This window comes from Gouania willdenowi, chromosome 12, assembly GCF_900634775.1.
Source record: "Gouania willdenowi chromosome 12, fGouWil2.1, whole genome shotgun sequence".
NCBI lineage: Eukaryota > Metazoa > Chordata > Actinopteri > Blenniiformes > Gobiesocidae > Gouania > Gouania willdenowi.
In genome coordinates, this window is record NC_041055.1 from 6373790 (window position 1) to 6393503 (window position 19714).

A 19714-nucleotide genomic window follows, 5' to 3' on the forward strand; every position below is an offset into this window, starting at 1 on the left:
CAGAAGAGTTGCGCAACAGAAGAAGAACCAACCTAAAGTCTAAAAGAACAACAAATGAATTCATATATATTTTGTACAGTCACTGTGTTTTATGGCAGTTAAAATATTTCTATATTATGTGCATTATATGAATATGACCAGTTTTAAAACTGCTCCTAAAATCCCTTCTTATTCCTTGGCTTTTAACCCAGTGTGAAACTCTGCTCTTGTTTTTGTATCTTGTGGCTTGTCTCTTTTCACTGTTGTATTTTATTTATTTTATTACATCAGCTTTTATTCTTGTTTTATTTGATTGTTTTGCTGCTGTTTGTATTTATTGTGTACCGCACATTGTGCCAGCTGTGGCTGCCTTAAAGGGCTCTATATATAAAGTTGAGTTGAGTTGAGAAAATTAAGAATTGTATTTTTTCGAATAAATTTAGAAAAACTAATGAAAACTTTTGACACCCCCCCCCCCCCCCCCCCCCCCCCCGCGCAAACTCCATGTATGGCAGACGGACAGTTGTCAGGAATGTCAGGAAATTAAAGTACATTTCCTTATCTGAATCAATGAAACATTACCATATTAGGTAGTCGTACATTATTTTGTCTAAACACAATGTTAGATATTACTAATTTCCAGATGGGTAACCAGAATAACATTTCATTAGTAAATATTTTAGTTTTTTAAAGAACGAGTATTCAAAGTTTGTGTTTTAAAGCTGCGGTGTAGGCCTTCTGTCCCTGTTAGTTAAGTACACACAGTACAGACACAGCAGGGACAACGGGAGCAAGCAGGGCTACAAACACCATAATGGACTTCAACACAAACGTCAAACAAAGGCCACGACCACAGAAGGCACGGCTGAGGAGGATGAAGATGTGGAGATGTTCAAACACACTTTGTTACCTTGGTGGATCGTTTCCAGGATCTCCTGAGCAGCATCGTCTGAACATACATTAAAACACATTTACTGTCTCCACAGAGACCAGAATTCATCCCTAAAGGAGTGAAATCTTCATCATTGATAAGAACAGTTCACTGAGCAGCCACTGGGGGGCGGTACTGGGCATCTAATAATGAATAGCTGGAGTGAAGGGATTCCTCTGATTTAATTAACCTTCAGGAGTAAAGCAGCTAAAAATAGAGCTCAAACAATGACTAATGTTGTTCATAATCAAAGGAATTCATCATGTCCGCTTTGATTACTCATTGCTTTGAGGTCATGTATCGTCTCCTTTCTTCCTTCCTTTCAGGAGCTGTCGCACAGATTCTGTTCGTATCATTAATTCATTCTGTAAATAAAAGATAAATGAGGCAGAACTGGATCTCTCAGAGCTCATCTCTAAGTGTACAGTATCCACTCTTCTATCTGCATTCTTTTCTTATTTACTGTCAATGTGTTGTTGATGGAATGGACATAATTTCACCTTATTGATTAAGTAAAGTACAAACATTTAAAAATTAATTTCAACTTTTTGATTTTTTATTTAAATACAGAATATAAAAAATTATTTTGTAGGTTTTTCATTTTATTGTTGACACCCTATTAATGTATGATTTTGTATTTATTGAGCTTTCATGTGCAATGTAACATTCTTAGTTACTTTGTGTAGTCTTTATCAGTGTTCTTTGAATCTCGTAACCTTATTATTTATTGTTTTATTGAGACTAAAAAATATTCTTGAAAATTCTGTCTGAAAAAAATGGGAATAACAGCTGAATTTGCTCGAAAATAAGTCATTTTGCAAGGCATCTTGTGTTTCATTTTGTTGTATAAAATAAATTAAAAGTGGAAAAAAATAAATAAATAAACCTTGTTTTGTACTATTTAAAATGTTAACATTATTGTCACATTTCTACTTGTTTCTCTATTATAAAATCAATTGAATCTATTTTTTCTAACATTTTACCAATATTTCATTAACAAAAACATTTTTGAAGGTAACTTTTATAATCTATACCATATATACAATTAAAAACATTGGATATATACTTGTATATTTGTATTTTCTTTATAATTCAAGATTTAAAAAAGGAAGGCTGCAGGAAGAAGCTACAACCAACCAACCAACCAACCAACAGCAACAAGAAAACCAACTAAAATCCACCGTCTGATCTAATAATTGTGTCAAAGTCGCTGATTGGCCAAGAAAGGAAGTGGGTGGAGCTACAGGGAGTCACTAATCATCTACCTACACTCACTTTTTTCACATACGGCTTCATTCGATACGTCTTTAACTCCCTCAGCTGCAGGGAGACACACGCCGCTGTCTGTTAGCATTAGCATTAGCGCTGAGTGAAAAACATCCTGGTGTTTTCTTCGTACCATGGAGTCCCGGCGCTCCTCCAGAGGACTCTGTTTGGGGGTCAGAGTGATGGAGAGCTCTAGGGCACCGAGGTCCTGGTCGGGGTAGTGAGGGTCCTTCAGGATCAGGGTGACGGGAATCGTTCTGTGGGGGCAGAGAAATAATAATAGCTAAATTCAATTCAACTTTATTTATATGGCGTCAAATAGAACAATTCATCTCATTATAACCGTGGTCTCAATACCAATAGATCACAGTGAGAAAAAGAAAAGAAACAGAAGTAAGTAAGTATGTTGCCATTTTTTTCCCAAGTTTGACAAAATAATTGATAACTGTGTTTGCTGTGATGGTTGTGTCTTAGAATGGTTTACATGGTTAAAACGGAAGATTCTAAGCTTTCAAACGGTGTATAATACTTACGATATGCTGCTGTCTTTGAGAAGCATTTAATACCTTAAATGCGTGAAAGAGTGAGAAATGTTTGTAGTCAACATTATCAATTATGTTACTAATCATTTTTACATTATTGTATACACACGTTGTGGTTGGCGTGAATCTCAATACGATCTATATATTTAACGAAGTGTCTACAGTTTCGGACTGGGACTTCAGACAAACCTGACTATAGTTCCGGTTCGTCCTGTGGCCCAAGGATTTTTCCTTCCGCTGATGTGGGTTTGAATCCCACTTCTGACATTCTTTTTTTGAATTTAACATATTTAACACGGTTGATTCCACCTCTGAAAATACATATACGAAAAAAATGAACATTTTAGGGTATCCCCTGGGTTAGGGATGAGTTAGATTTTTTTTTTTTTCATTTTAACATATTTAACACGGCATATTCCACCTTTAAAAATACATATATGAAAAAAAAGAACCATTTTAGGCTATTTCCTGGGTTAGGGTTTGGTTTAAGGATAGGGATAGGGTTAGGGTTAGGGTTAGTGTTAGGGCTAAAATAAAACTGACAGAACTATAGCTAGAAGGACACAGGCCCAGCAGTGACAAAACTACGGGCATTCGGCTTACTGGAAGTGCTTGAACTATAGTCAGGTTTTTCTGAAGTCCGGGTCGGGACCAATAGCAACAGCCTATATTTAATCCAAATTTTTCTTTTGTCCTCCCCCGGCAAGATTCTCAAACCCGCTTATGGTTCAAATGCCGACACTTGACCACTTACTAATCAATGTTCTAGTGGCCAAGAACATACTTTCAGCGTTCCGGTACGCTCACGCTCTATTTAAATCCTTCAAATAGCTGCTCCACCGCTAATCAGAGCACATCAGCCTTCACAGTGCCGATGTATGTACCAAATGTGTCCAGGCATTCAAATTATTCCGGGGTCCGGTGGACATGCGCAAAACGCGTCTCCATCCGGTCGACCTATTTTACAGCAGTTCGTGTACTATTTCAAAGGCTGAAACCCTGCTTTATAAAAATAATTAGAAGTTTATGCTTTGAGTGAATTCCAATTTATTTTGGTGTTTATCTTATTTTCTGTTTGGTTTTTGATTGTCAATGTTGTGTATTGTGTTTTAATCCGTTTTTTGTTATTATTTCTTCTTTATTAAAAATTAAAAACACCACAAAACAGTCACATATTTAAATGTGTACTATTAAAATATTCAATAAGCATCGTATAGTCGGTTTTCATTCAAATATCACGTCCCAGCAGCTCTGTCGTAAAGATTGCGAGTGAAGGAAGTGACGTAGGGTTAGAGTGAGGGTCACTTCCTTACGACAATCAAAAACTGAACAGAAATGTATTATAAAAAGCAAAGGAAATGTAACTGTGTTCTCATTTGGAATATTAAAATTCTATATACATAAAAACCTGCTCAATTTGATCATAAGTAAGGATTTGAGCCACGTTAGTCCCTTTCCTTTTGTGTCTTGGGGATCATGCTGCGCGGGGAGGTTATGCTCATTAACTTTAACAGCGCAGACTCTCTGACTCCATCCAGCTGTTCTGTAACTCATACTGTATACAAAATATTGAAGATCTTTTGTTGTATACGTGGTTTTTGCAAACTGCTGAAGACGTAAAGTTCAACAAACATTGTTGTTGCAATCTAATGGGGAAAAAATGAAAAAATGGGTTAGCGGCAGGGATTCCAATGAGCGATCTTTGTATCAAGAGGTGAGTTTGTTTAGGGTTGAGCTATACATGCACGCAGAAATTGACCTTTTTTTTTAAAAGATTGACTCAAGCAAAAGAGAGTACCGGCACATTTTTTGAGCCACTTAAAGCACTGCTATTGACTGATAAACATTTTTGATCAATGTCAAGAAAACATATCGATTGTAAGAAAAAGCAAACCGACCTCTGCTGCTCCAGAGACTCCAAGTAAAGGAAAGCCGAACCCATGAAGTCATCCTGAAGCCCGAAGTCGTAGTCAAAGACCTGGAACGAACAGTGTATGTGTTTGTAATTAGTTGTGTGGAGAATTATCCATATTTTCACACAGTTATTGTTTGGGGACAAAAAGGGTCACAACACAAAAAAGACACCCACAAAACTCTATGGAATCAGAACAGCATCATGATGAATGAACTCTTGCAGGGTTTTTCATGCATGCACATGCTTTGTTTCACAGTTGTATTTCAGATTCACAAATGCACACAATCTGTTTTACAAATATATATTTTATGCATAATTGTAATATAAATTCTGAAATGCACACGCTCTACTTCACAAATATTATTTTGAGGCACACTTGTAATATAAATCCACAGATAATGCAAATTGCTGAATGTGCATTTACAAACTGCTTCTGTGCTGTGAAACCTCTGTGTATTTGTGAGAGAAACCTCTGCGGTGAATTTTGACACTGTCCTGACGTCGTGGGTCAACGAACGTCACCATTGGCTGATGAAACTTATTGACAGATTCATCAGCCAATCAGGTGTGTTAGCTTTCAGCAAATCATATGGCTCCTTACATTCTCTCCACACTTTCAAACCAATTGCAGAGCTACCGATATGTGTGTGCATACGCAGTGTTCAAACAAGAGTGTGGAGAAAATGTAAAGAAGAGTTCATTCATTATGATACTGTTCTGATTCCATAAAAATCAATTTCAAAACTCCTGGTTGGTTTTTAACATTTTGGACTTTGTTTTGAGTCTGTGGAAGTTGTGTAAGACACACTATGTGCGACTGGTTTCAACCAGTGTCCCTATAAACACTTAGGGCTCCAATTTTCTGGATCGCAAAAAACTAACCAAAAAAACAAAATTCACTCCCTGAAACAAAAATGCCAATATTATTATTATTATTAAAAAATATTTTTATACTTGTTTATCTTAAAGAAGATCAGATAAACAATGCAATATGACAGGCACAATATCACGCATTTACACGCAATTTTTCACAATAAACGGTTAGATGAAGAGAAAGAAATGTAAATTTTCGCACAAAATATGACGTGATATGAGATGCTATTCACCTCCTAAAATGAAAATAGCTAGATGACACAGACTAAACCCCTTAGAGACATCACTTGGGACCATATCACACATTTAAATGCCACTTTTCATTGTAAAACCATTGGTCTAATGCAGTGGTTCTCAAACTTTTTTTGGCTCAAGTACCCCCGCTCTCTTATTTCTTACTCCATGTGCCCCCTACAACATTTTGCTCAGAAAAATCAACTATAAAGCATAGTGATGGAATGAATGAGTGATAACGCACATTTTAAATAATCTCAAAAGTGGAATGAAACGGCATTTTTTGCCTCTTGAATAGATTTATTTCTATAGTTTTTATCATTTCTGGTCATCTCCAGCCTGGTGTGGGACCAAGACTAGCCTTTATATTTTCAGTTCATGTTCTACATAAGATCATTTCTATCATCATTATTATTGTAAGGGCCATAAGGATACTATTTTAAAAATAGTAATATTTGTGTTTAAATATTAACATTTTTTGGAATGACATGTTTATGTTTATCATAATTCATATGTTTTATATTAGTTTAAAATGCATAATTTAGGGATGTGCTTGTGTGTTTAAAACGTTTCATATTTGCTGACTGTGTTATGATGTCACTCCTAACTTTTAACGGTGATTGGATGTAACTTACGTCAATCATGTGTTTTTTTTGAGCCGAATAAGTGATGGAAGCAACACAGTCTTTTGACCGTGCTTCAGATTTTGTAATCTTTTTCTTATTTTGTCAACTAAAAGGTTTAAAACAAGAAGAAGCTTGTCATGTCTGGTCGCTCGCGTCAGAAACGTGGTGTTAAAGATTCGGTTTACACGGTGGTACATGAGAGGAACGAGCCGAGTGCCACTACAATTATGATTGTAATTTTTACCTAAAAATAAACATTATAAAACCCCATATTGTTCATGCTTTCATTTGCTTGCAGCTGGTAGTTGTTGCAATTTTATTGCAACAACACATCAAAAGTAGGGGAAAACTGCAGCTGGTAGGCAGATACTGCAACTAATATACATGCTAACATTTCCACTCTCTCTATCTCTCTTTCACAAGTACCCCCTGTAGGGCCATTGTGTACCCCTATTTGAGAAACACAGTTCTAACGTGTAGCAACATTAAACCAACAGACATGAAATCCCGCGTGCATTCAGTGCAAATCTGACAGAGGGAATATGAAAATTATAACAATAGTTGACTCAATTAACTGTAATAAGCACGTTTGGCACAATTTTGGGAAGTTTAAAAGCCTGTAAGACATCTGAATAGGGAAAACCAAAGAAACTGACATGAAAAGAAAAAGGCTAAACTGACATGCAAGTGACATGGAAATCAGTAAACTCTGAAACGGAATCAGGGAAGTTTTGAAGTGGAAAACAAAGCCTCTAAACGCTTGTGCACACCAAGGGTTGAACAGACTAGTCGACTTTAGTGTTGTCTCACGACTGTCCACGTGACGTCGACTAGTCGCAGTACCTGAATTTTGCCCAAGATGGCGGCGCAACACAGCAAACGAGGGTCCTAATACTCCTAAACAGCAAGGCAGCACAGCATCAAGCGTTTCTCGCTTCTTCCTGGTTTGTGCTCAAACTGCAGCTGGTAGGCAGATACTACGGCTAACATACATGCTAACGTTAGCTGTAGTGGTAACATGTTTGTGTATTAAGCAGATCTGGAATACATCAGCAGCACAGGAAAGATGGCTCCATTAGCGGGGGAAGACCGCTGTCATGCCAAAATCTGTAACCCGTAAAAATCTGTGACGGCAGGTGGTGACGGTTCCAACCCCTGCGGATTCTTTTGGCAGACATTTACTCCCCCTTACACACGTTTGTAATTCTTCTGCAGTCTGCATTTACTTCACCCACCGGAGCGTCATGTTTAAGGGGGTGTAAATAGCTCCTTAATAGCTACAAAGAGGTTTACGCAGTTGACATAGCACTCTTCTTCTCTACTGCCGAGAAACCTCAGCGGTCACAGATTTTTTTGGGTCACAGATTTTGGCACAACACTGGCTTCGGTGAAGGAAGCCGAAGCTTCTGTAAAAACAGCCCAAAAAAGTCTAAACACCCAGCTCTGAGGAAGCCTCGGGGCTTAACAGTTACCGTAGACTCAAGGTAGGTGAAGCAGCAGTGTTCCTGGGTTTACTTAGCTTCTATAGGATGTCCCGTGTTCTAGGGGCTGGCTGAAAAAATCTGTGACCGCTGCAGCTTCTCAGCGATAGAGAAGAAGAGTGCTACGTCAACTGCGTAAACCTCTTTGTAGCTATTAAGGAGCTATTTACTCGCCCTTAAACGTGACTAAAACATGACTAGTTGACGTCGACTCAACTAGTATGCACATAAAGTCGACTTTTAAAATCATGAAGTCGTTCAGTCACTAGTGCACACAGACATGCATCACAAGGAAAAGGTAAGAATCTTTAAGAAATAATCTCAAAATCTGCTTAGGTTAGGGTCCAGCATTGTGTGTGTGTGTGTGTGTGTGTGTGTGTGTGTGTGTGTGTGTGTGTGTGTGTGTGTGTATGTGTGTGTGTGTGTGTGTGTGTGTGTGTGTGTGTGTGTGTGTGTGTGTTCTTACCTTCACATAGAGAGGTTCGCTCAGACTGTCCACGACTAGCGTGGTCTTCTCGTCCCACACCGGGTTGAGGTTTTTGTGGATGGTTTTGCTCCTGAACACCTCTCTGCCTCCGAGCTTGAACTTTACGTACGGATCACTGGAACCTGAACGCATCATCGTGGCATGGATAAAAGCAGGAAATAATTCAACACGGAAGGAATGGGAGTATACGGCAAGACCCAAAAAAGATCACATTAGAAAGATGTCATGTAGACAGACAAAAACGACAACGTCATTGAGACAAAATTTACTGCAAATTAAGAAAAAAAACATCACAATGGGCAAGAAAGACTAAATAAAAGACAATACATCTATGCAAAAACACACAGGATGACTAAAAACTACAAAAATACAAAATAAGTGAGAAGAATTGTGAGAAAAACCAACTCAAAGTCAAGAGAAAAATAACCACAAAAATATGAAATAGAAAAAGGACAATGGCACAAAATGATCACAAAAAAATGACAAAACATAACTTTACAATGTAAATTTTGTAAATGTTTATGTGTATTGTTCATGTTCATGTTGAACTGGAGTAAGTTTTGTTCTCGGTGAGACACGTTGTGTGGTTACTTTGGTTTCAGTAAGTTTAAACCTTTGTTGGTTTGTTATCCTGTTTCCTCTGGTTTCACTTTCAGTTGCTCTGTGTTTTTCAGTTCTGGTTTGTTTCGACAGCCCCAGTCCTGCTGCCAGCTTGTGTGCGTAAGAAAATGTTTCCTGTTTCCACTCAGGTGTTGCTCATCTCCTGATTGACCTCTCTGCACTACTTAAAGTGTGCTTGATTACTGAGTGGATTTCTTTAGTTGGTTTCCTATGACAACCTCGGTGGTTTTGAACTATTTCGTTTATGCTCTGTTTTTGTTTCGCTCTCGGGTTTGACTTTGATAAATGGACTTTGATGTTACGAATATTCATGTTCCCCCTTCATCTCCACGGCCCAACGATGACAAAAAAGATACACAATCCTTTAAAAAGTAACATAAAGCATGGAAATAACTACTTTGATGGAGAAAAAATTAAACAAAAACTGGAATTTTCAAATTTTTGAAGAACGTTCTTTGCAAAACGTTTTAGGATAATGAACAAGAAAGTTGATGTATTATAATCTACAGAAACAAAAAACAACACAGAGAATAGAACAATAAAAACTGGCAGAATGACAACAAAATAATGCAAAGAAAAAGACAAAAAGTTATATATGCACAATACTTACTCTGATAATGTACTGACTTACCAATTAAACAGAAATATACATATTTTTAAGATAATTAATAAGGTATTAGATAGATACTAGGGCTGGGTGTTATAATCAATAATAGATATAAGACGATATTGTTTATATGGCTTTTAGGGATGTGCATTAGAGGTGTCCCTATCCGATATTGACATTGGATATCGGTCTGACATCAGCCAGAAAACTAATATCAGATTTTATCGGACTGCATCTAAAATCACCGATATACGCTCTCCGATAACATTTTCTGCTCCAGCACTTGATAAAGCCTTTTCTAACATTCCACACTACAAAATAAGTAATAAAAGTAAATATGATTCGTGCTGACATCGTATCGGATCAGTAACGGCCGATATGCAAGGCTGTAATATCGGTATCATATCGGAAGTGAAAAGGTTGTATCGGGACATCCCTACTGTGGTTGCCATGAATCTGACCATACAATACGATTTGCAAGTTACAATAAGAAATATCCCGATAATAAACAATACAATATACATCACGATATTAATAATTACAAATTTCACCATTACAAAATGGTATTTCTTGTTTTTTTTTAAACTTGCGAGAACAAGTAAATGGTAAGTAACTGTAATTCAAGGTCCAATATCAAAAACAAGTGGTATGTTTATCAAACCGTCAAATTACATTTTTCAGAAAAGTTAAACTTTTGCTTCTACAACAGATTATGATTCTGTTAAGTTCTTAAATTATTTTTAAAAAGTAACCACACATCTATAAAAGTGCCCAGTATGTTTTATGAAAACGAAAGTGCAATCAACTTCCAAACTAAACAGCATAGAGGAGTAGGTACTTTAAAAAGGTCTGATGTAATTCACTGACATCTAATGACCGGGAGTTTACATGTTATGCGTATGTTAGCGCAATGAAATGTTTTTTCATTAAAAAAAATGATTAAAAATATCTATTTGGCTATTTTTCGGATCGATACAATAATCTTGGGTTGAAATATCGCGATATATCGCCAAATCGATTTTTCCTTACACCCTTAACCCTTAGGAGTCGATGAACGCAACGGCGCGTCCGAATCACATGACCAATTTAAGACAAACCCGCAGCCAGATGCAGTCTCACAGTGTCCATTTACAATAACATAATAACAATAACTTGTGTTGAAAGTGATGAAATCAAAACTATATACCAGTTTTGAATCAATATTAATAATCCAAGTAGATCAATAGTTAATATAGATTAAAAACGCTGCACTTTTACTGATTATTTTGTCGTGTTCTGTGCAGAAACAATCAATAAAGATGGACCGTTCTTCCTTCTCTTGCAAAATAAAAGTGTTTGCAAGCAAAATATACACCTCTTTCCTATTATTGGAAAGTGTTAGGCCTGTGATGTGTCCCTCTGTCTTATTAGTGGACAGGAACTGTTTCTTGCAGTAGCACATATAATTTATGGTATCTGATTATGGGGTTTTGTAAAAAGCTGTATTAGAGGATTTGGGGAAAAATGCCAAATATAACTTGTATTTTTGTGAACTTGTACATAAGTTTTTGATAATTACACTTGATATTTGCGTTCTCATTCATTAAATCGGTTCATTAAACATATTTGTGGTTTTCACAGTAAAAAGATTTGATCTTATGTCCATTGTCTTTATACAGTATGTCACAATGAACAATTAACAGTAAATTCATACAGATGAAGTTGTGTTGATAAGAATTATACCAAACAAGGCAAGCTGAACAGTTGTTATAGTGGGATATAAAGGTAAAAACCTGGACAGCAGAGGGTTAATGGCTATAGTTCTATTTTCAAAGCTTATTTTTTGCAAAATAATAGTTTTAAGAGTCACTACTTTCCTTGTTTCTTCCCAAACTGTCTACTTCTCATACAGCCCATCCCTAATACACAAGTCTGATCCCTCAACTACAACAACACCATAGAAATCAGGCAAACGGAAGGAATATCAAACAGTTGATGCACAGTCATAAAAAGAGGATGTTTTTTGTGTGTGTTTATTACAGAAATAACATTAATCTAACAGCTGAATTTGCACAAAAAGTTTAGTAAAACATATTTAGGATTGATTTCATGATTGTTTTTGTATTGGTAATCAATCAGAGGAGCATAGACTGATTGGTTATCATACTTATCGTTGCATCACTACACGATAAGAGCAAAAAGGAAGTTGTGTGTCGTCGTACCGCCTCGGTCTCGCACGGCCAGGTTGAATCCTCTCTTCAGCTCAATCTCCAGCTTGTACATTCCTGCGCTGGAGACACATCGATCGTTGGAGGAGCTTGACGAGCAGGACACTCCGACACCCTGCGGGGCACAAATCAGCACGTTAGACGCCCACACCTTCACACACACACACACCCTGCCATCTCACCAGCATCTCTGTGGAGGCGTGTGTGAGCTTCAGCTGCCTCACACACTGTGAGTGAGGAGTGTGTGATTCAACTGCTGGTCCCCGGGGTGAACACAGGAAATTACAGCAGATAAGCTTCCTCCATCACTCACACACACACGCACACACACACACACATCAACCTGCTGCAGCAAACACTGCTTCTGATGTGGCAATGCAAACACTACAGATACACACTGAGCACAACATTAGAAACCCCTGAAACAGGAAACAGCCTGAAAAACACACAACCCCACCTGCACAAACGCACACAAACCGCAGCGCATAACAAAGTCTGGTCGGACACACAACTGTTGACATGCAAACCTACAATCAAACCAAAGACATACTGTGTTTCATCTAATGCCTAGGTTAGATGAAACTTACACCCATAGGGGTACGCATATTTACATAAAGGGTACGTGGAATTAAAAAAAACAGCAATATAACAAGATTGGAAACTAGAATTTAAATATAAAATAGACTATTTCAAATGTATCCAAATATTGCAGAGTTCTGTGCATCCTCTCAACCTTTCTCATTAAAGAAGTAGCTTGTTGCATTTCCCAGTTTCAGGGAGATGAATATCTTGTATTACTGCTTGTTGTGGCGGTTTCAGATGGAATGAGACGGAGTCAAGTTGTAGGGTTGCTGGTCAGGTGCGGACACAGGGTTTATTTGGTCAAAGGGTTTTTGAGGCAGACCGGTCTGGGATTCAGAGGTTTCAATGTGTGTCCCAATGAATCTGCAGTTGTTCTGTGCTCTCAGGGTTTTGTATGCTGCTGACAGTGCTTGTCATAACAATGACAGAGCCTCTGAGAAGAGACCTTGGCAAATGTTATCAGTGTATGATGGTATCTGACCTGCTTAGGGCAGGGTGACCAGAACTGACCAGGAGGGATTGTGTAATTTATGTATTTATTCATTTATATGATAGGGAAAAGTGTGAACCGTCATCTTGTACCACACTACAACATTTATAGCCAAGTCTAATTTGCAATATCCTTCCCTAATCACATATCAATCCCTCCTTTGTTAACAAAAAATAAAAAACTATTATTTTTAACACAAATCTATATATAAATTACAGAATCACCAGAGAGACAACAAACATTCACACTTACTTTCAATCTCTCATTGTGGTCCGTTCCATTTCCTATTTTACTTAAGTCTCACGGGTCATTTAGAGCTGGATCCACCTTCTTGTATATCCTATCTCCTGCCTAATTAGTCTCAGTTCCACATCCTAATTAGGAATGTAAAAGCATTAACAAATTAGCATACACTGAGACAATGACCACTGTAATGCAAAGTTCACCGCCAAACACCAAGCCTGGCCCTAAGTAGTCCTATCACCACGAGGTTGTGGATGGCCTTGAAAGTCTACAGGAGGATTTTGAAGTTGATTCTGAATTTGATGGGGAGCCAGTGGAGCTGCTGAAGGACAGGGGAGATGTGGTGAGAGGAGGGGGTTCCGGTGATGATACGGGCTGCAGAGTTCTGGACCAGTTAGAGTTTATGGAGGGATTTGTGAGGGACACCAAAAAGGAGTGAGTTACAAAAATCAGTCCAGGAAGCGATGAGGCAGTGAACCAGGATGGCAGTGGAGTGAGGCGTGAGAGAGGGGCAGAGATGGTTGATGTTTCATAGGTGGAAGTATGCCAACTGGGTTAGGTTGCTGATGTGGGAGTGAAAAGATCGGAAGTTGTCGAGGATGACACCCAGACTCTTGACCTGAGGGGAGGGGGATGCAGTGGAGCTGTCAATGGTGAAGGAGAAAAAGTTAGCTTTGGAGAGGATGATTTGGTCCCAATAAGGAGTTCAGTTTTATTGGAATTAAGTTTGAGGAAGTTGGAGGTGAACCATTTTTTTAATATAAAGGCAGTGAGTGAGGAAGGAGGGGGGAGAGTGGAGTCAGGTTTACTGGACAGATAGAGCTGGGTGTCATCCGCGAAGCAGTGAAAATGAACGCCAAATTTTCTGAAAATATTGCAGAGTGGAAGGAGATAGATGATAAAGAGAAGGGGGCCCAGGACGGAGCCCTGGGGAACACCAGATATGACGAGGGAGGACTGGGAAGTGAAGGTTTTGAGTTGGATGAACTGGGTGTGGCCTGAGAGGTAGGAGTGGAACCAGTGGAGGGGGGTGTGAGTGACGCCAATGGAGGAGAGTCTATTGAGGAGGATGGGGTGAGAAATAGTGTCGAAGGCCGAACTCAGATCAAGGAGAATGAGGGTGGAGGTTTCATAAGCTGAAGAGGTTTGGAAGAGGGGAGGAGGGAGGTGATGGGTGATAAGTGCTGGTGGATTTTATTAACTTTATCAATGAAACTGAGGAAGGAGTTACAGGTATCAGAGGAGTAGAAGTGGGAGGGAAAAGTGTCAGGGGAGGGGGTTGAATGATGATATTGAAAACAGAGAAAAGTGTCCTGATGTTGCCAGTGCTTGAGCAGAGTAATATTGAGATTTAGCATGAGAGATGGAGTCCTTGTAGTGAGATTAATGAGCTGTATACAAGTTTTTGTGGATGGTGAAACCGGATTTGATGAGCTGACGACCCTTAGATTTCAGGGTGCGTAATTCGGGGTAAACCAAGGGGAGGAACGGGTAAAGAAAACAGAATGTGATTAGACAGGGACAAGTGAGAATGCAGGTGAGGTCATTATCGTACTGTGAGACAAGATCATCAGGGGAGGAAGAGGAGTCTGGAGTGAGACTGTTAATGCTGGAGCAGAGGGAGTCCATGTTGATGTTTTTAATGTTTCGAAAAGAGACACCACGAGGTGGCTTGGTGATGGAGAGGCGGAGGGTGATGTTGAATGAGAGAAGGAAATGGTCTGTAATATGTAGTTCATCAGCAGTACAGTTGGTGGGGGTGACTCCAGAGCAGCAGATTAAATCCAGGGTGTGGCCTTTTACTGTATGTGTGTGGGAAAATCTGAAAATTGGTGGAGGCCGAAAATGTCGAGGGATGATGAGAAGTCTTTGGTGAGAGGAAGATCAGTATTGTCCATGTGTATGTTAAAATTACCCAAAAAAATTACATTAGGTGAGAGAGTGGGGGGTGGGTGAGGAGAGCTGAAAATTAATTTTAAAAGTTACTGTGTGGCTTGGGTGGGCAGTAAACAGTGGCAATGACTGTGTGTGGGACCAGATATTTGACAGGTGAGGCATTCTAGTGACATCAGAGGAGGGAGCGATACTGGCAAGACCTTCCATTTCTCACGGTGAAGTATAGCAAGACGTCCTCCGCGACCAGACCCACGTGGTTTTGAAAGGTAAACAAACCCCGGAGGAGTCGCATCTTTGAGCTGAGAGAAGTCTCCGGAATTTGCCAAGTTTCATTAAGACAAAGAAAGTTCAGCTTACGGTCAGCAATGATGTCCTGGATCTGGATGGGATGTCCTTTTCTAGAGAGGGAGCGGATGATCAGCAGACCGAAGGCAATGTAAAAAACCGATAACAGTCCCAATTTCCTAGATTTGTGACTAATTTATATTTAATTAAAGAAAATGTGATGTAATAATTTGAGCAAAAGTTTTTTCAACAGTTTAACATTAAAAATGACTGCAATCATGCAACCTAAGCACCGGGAAAAACTTTGAGCCCCAACAAATACTGTTGAGTTTCATTTACACAATGATTCATGTTTTCCATGTAATTTTTACTTTCTCCTGTGGGCTGAATTGAATGCTCTAAAGCAGGGGTTCTCAACTGGTCTCACCCTGGGACCCACATTTTCCCATGTTCATTAAATTGCGACCCACTTTTTTTTAGAATTCAACCAATCAATATTTAGTATTTCAAAAACAAACATGTAATATTTTTTTAAACAGAAATCTATATATTTTCCTGCGCAACATTCACGTCAAAATAAAAGTTTCTTTCAAAATAAAAGACAAGTCCAACATGAGAGACATTAAGTATTTATTTTTGACCAGCTGTCCGTGACCCACCCAGTACAGGTCCGCGACCCACTTTTGGGTCCCAACCCACCAGTTGAGAATCCGGATTTGGCCCCCGGGCCATGAGTTTGACACATGTGCCTTAACCAATCACATTTTGATTCTCAGGTCTCTGATTGGTTGGTCACAGAGGTCATTTACAATGTCTGTAGAGCAGCTAATACATTTGTGGGGAGTTACTGGCTTTGTTTCAGACACAGAAACACAAGACTTTGCAACAAATTTACTTAAAAAGCTATTTTTAAGACAGTTTTTTAAAAAAAATAGATGCAAGTCCTTTGAAGATGTTAGAAAACGCTGAATCTAACGAGTCTGTCCCAGCAGATCAAAGGCAATTCACTTATTTATGCATGTATTTATATCAATCTTAATTTATTTTATTTATTGATTTAGTTATTGATTTATTTATATATTTATTGTTTTATATATAATTTATTTGTGTATTCATTTATTTATTTATTCATAATTTAGTTATTCATTTATTTATTTTATATTTTTAAATTTTATTTGTTTATTAATTTATTTATTAAATTACTGATTAAGTTTTTCATTAATTTAATTCATCACTTTATGTATTTATATACTTATTTATTTATCTAATCATTTTATTTATATATCTACTAATGTATTTATTTAGATCTTTATACTTTCAGTTTTTAATTTAAAATAATAATTTTAGAACATTTTATTAACAATCTTAAGAGGCATGAGTTAAAAAAAAATGCTGAATTTTTGTTGCACAATTAAAACATTAATTATATCATTTTTAAGATTAAATAAAAGAGGACAAAAAAATCAAAAGATTTTAACACCTACTAAAAATAACGCTTTGAAAGCTGATTTTTGCTGAGTCATCACCTTCACACAGTGACCTACTCTGAGGCTAATTTGGTAAGAATGACCTAAAGATGGAAACACGACCCTGCGTGAGCGACAGATCACTGGGATTCAGTGCTGGGGGTGACGCTGACAAGCTGCTTAGCGAGGATTAAGTGTGGGAACAAAACATCTCCGCCCTGAGAATAACTCACCCCTTACAAACTTAATGAAGATGGAGTTTCAACGGCTCAACAAAACTGTGAAGAATAAATGAGGATGAAAGGGTTTTTCTTCATCGAATCTTCTACCAATGGGATTTAGAACTGAGTAAAACCTTAAAACCTCTCACATTTTGTTTCGGCTCCCCCACAAGTAAAAAGTAGCTCAATTAAATAGTACTCAAAGTACAAGTTACTAGTTACTTTCACCCCCCCCCCACGTTTTTTTTTTGGTAACATATCTTGCCACAGTTCCCTTTGCATACAGTAAACATCTCATGTAGAAACTTAAACAATTGTAACTTATTTTCTTTCCCACAAAGGCATCTGTATAAAATAAAAGGTTTGTCAAGATGTACGATTCTTTTTTCAATAAAATAACACCAATAACAATCACAAAAAAAATAATTTACTCAGTAATGGTTGGGTGTGGAAATGTAATGAATTACCTTGCTTCTTTTAAAATGTACTTAAGTACAAGTACAATTACTGTTTTAGAAATCGACTCAAAAATGTACAAGTACCCATAAAAGCAACTCAATTACAGTAACGTGAGTATTTGTAATCAGTTACATTCACCTCTGGAATCAGGGGAGAAGAGCTCTACACAACTGATTATTGGGTTCTTTGTTAGTTGGACTTTAAAGGGGACATATCATGGTTTTAAATCCTTCCTTTTTACATATAAATCATACAGTTGTGGTCTATATAAAGCGGAACTGCAATGCTTGGGTCTGAATTCCTCATAATTATAGCTCCACAGGCCCCTTTTCTATCCTTTTCTGATGTGCTTCCGTTTTGGTGCGGTCTCTTTAAATGCAAATGAGACTCCATACCCCGCCCCCTCTTCAGGTGACACTGGGTTCAACTCCATCCTGCTCGGCCATTTTTGTAGTTTGATAGAAGAGATACGGCTATGTAGCGGCGCATAAACTTTTTATTCAGAGGTTATTTACAAAATGTCAACAACAGAAGACTTGTCCATCCAGCCTTACATGTTCGAGCCAGAGTCTGACCCAGCGGAGCGAGATGAAAATGAAGATGATGAACCTGCAGAACCCTAACAAGTGAGCTAACACAAGCACCAAGCTAACGCTAGCACCAAGCTAACGCTAGCACCAAGCTAACGCTAGCGCCAAGCTAACGTCACGAAATGCATTTTAATACAGTCTTTTCAAAGACAAAAACGGCAAAATGAAATGACTAATGAAAACTTTAGACTTAAATTAAATCACGTAGGCCTTATCAAGGATCTAAAACGAGCACACAGCGCTAACATATGAAGTCTGAAGACGGTGCAACTGCTAATGCTAACAAAACAATGACAGGGACAGCTTACGGAAGTGCTCTGTTCGTCGTCTCCAAAGATAGAAGGAATTGAACCCTCAATCAGACAAAGTCTTTCAGCAAATCCTTCTTTTGACTGGCGGAGGTTGCTGAAGCAGTCATCCTTGAAGTGCTTCACACACACAAAAATGACCTTACCCACAGATGTGGGTACATTTCCATAAAAAATAAAACTCAACCAGGCACTTTGAAAAGGTTCTGATGCTGGGAGACGGTGTAATGAAGCGTATGGGTTACTACATCCAACAACCGAACATTTTGATTTCTCCTCTCGTAACTTCGGCATCCTTGAGCTTGGACTACAAAATAAAAGCGAGAAATAAAAATGGCGGATTGCTCGAAGTGTTGGACCTCGAGTTGATGTCCTAATTTGGCAGTTCCGCTGCAAATACTGTGATGTAATAGTTCAAAAATCGTAATAGAGAATAGAAAAATCAAAACAGATTGAAAAATATGAGCAAAACAGAATATAAAGATATCTACAGAGCACCTGAAGAGACTAATTTGATTTTTTCTGTACTTCTAAGCACTCTAAATATACAACAAAATGAATTTAAGGGCTAAAAAAGTGGATTTAGCATATGTCCCCTTTAAAGGTTGAGTCTGCATTCCTATCCAAGAACACTTTTTGTTATAATTGAGCACAAGCAGGCCGCGGACGTCAAGCCAGCCACACCTTTATTCAACCAACAGCCCATTTTGGCTTCCTACTGGCCAAATCAAACAGGATGCACTACCTCCTCAGCTAGCATCTCACCACCCACCTCCACCCCAACTCCTTCAGTCAGTATGTATCCAACTAACTGGGTGCCATTTTGTTTTAGTTAACATCTGCTCTGCTCCAAGGGGTTTCTGCTAACCACTCTCCTTGCTTTAGCCTTTAGCTAGGGCTCATGAAAGGTCAGGGAGGAGTGCCCTCCCGGCCTCCGGCTTTCCACATAAGCACGCGGAAAGGGCAAGGAGGTCCCAGAACAGACCCATGCCGCCAAATGTACGATTACATGCACATCAATGTAAAGCACTTGAAGGTGCTATATAAAATCCAATGCATTATTGTAAATAAATCATTTATTTTTATTAGAAAGCGTGAGTGAACTGGGTAAAATGGTCCTTCCATACTGAAAGTAAACAAAAAGGAACAAACAGAATCAGACCTCTGTAGCAGTTGCAATTTTGTAAAAGCTGACCAATCCTTGCCATTCGGCCCTAATGGAAAGAACCAATCAGATGCCTCCATGTCTCATCCTGCCCCCTCTGTCCCTCCCTTCTTCTATGTACACATTCATCACATGACACCATTGGATTGCTCTTTATTATTTTTGCTTGCGGTTTATTTATTTTTTTTACATCAGATGCTCGTTTAAGCTTGAGAAGACGTAGCTTTAAAGGCAAGGCAA

The 19714-nt window shown here is 38.3% G+C and overlaps 1 protein-coding gene across 6 annotated transcripts in view; it reads right to left on the reverse strand.

Moving 5' to 3' along the window:
- Positions 1 to 19714, reverse strand: part of mctp1b (multiple C2 domains, transmembrane 1b) — a 47618-nt gene that overhangs the window by 15415 nt on the left and 12489 nt on the right. For 2 of the 6 annotated variants that reach the window (XM_028463383.1, XM_028463382.1), the window contains exons 2-6: positions 11764 to 11884; positions 8314 to 8456; positions 4617 to 4696; positions 2310 to 2433; positions 890 to 928 (exon numbers count right to left, since the gene is read on the reverse strand). In XM_028463383.1, the coding sequence (XP_028319184.1) occupies positions 890 to 928; positions 2310 to 2433; positions 4617 to 4696; positions 8314 to 8456; positions 11764 to 11884 (507 nt within the window). Of the gene's footprint in view, positions 1 to 889; positions 929 to 2185; positions 2231 to 2309; positions 2434 to 4616; positions 4697 to 8313; positions 8457 to 11763; positions 11885 to 11951; positions 12104 to 19714 lie in introns of those variants that run through there. The other 4 variants (XM_028463385.1, XM_028463384.1, XM_028463387.1 and 1 more) reach the window with 3 other exon arrangements.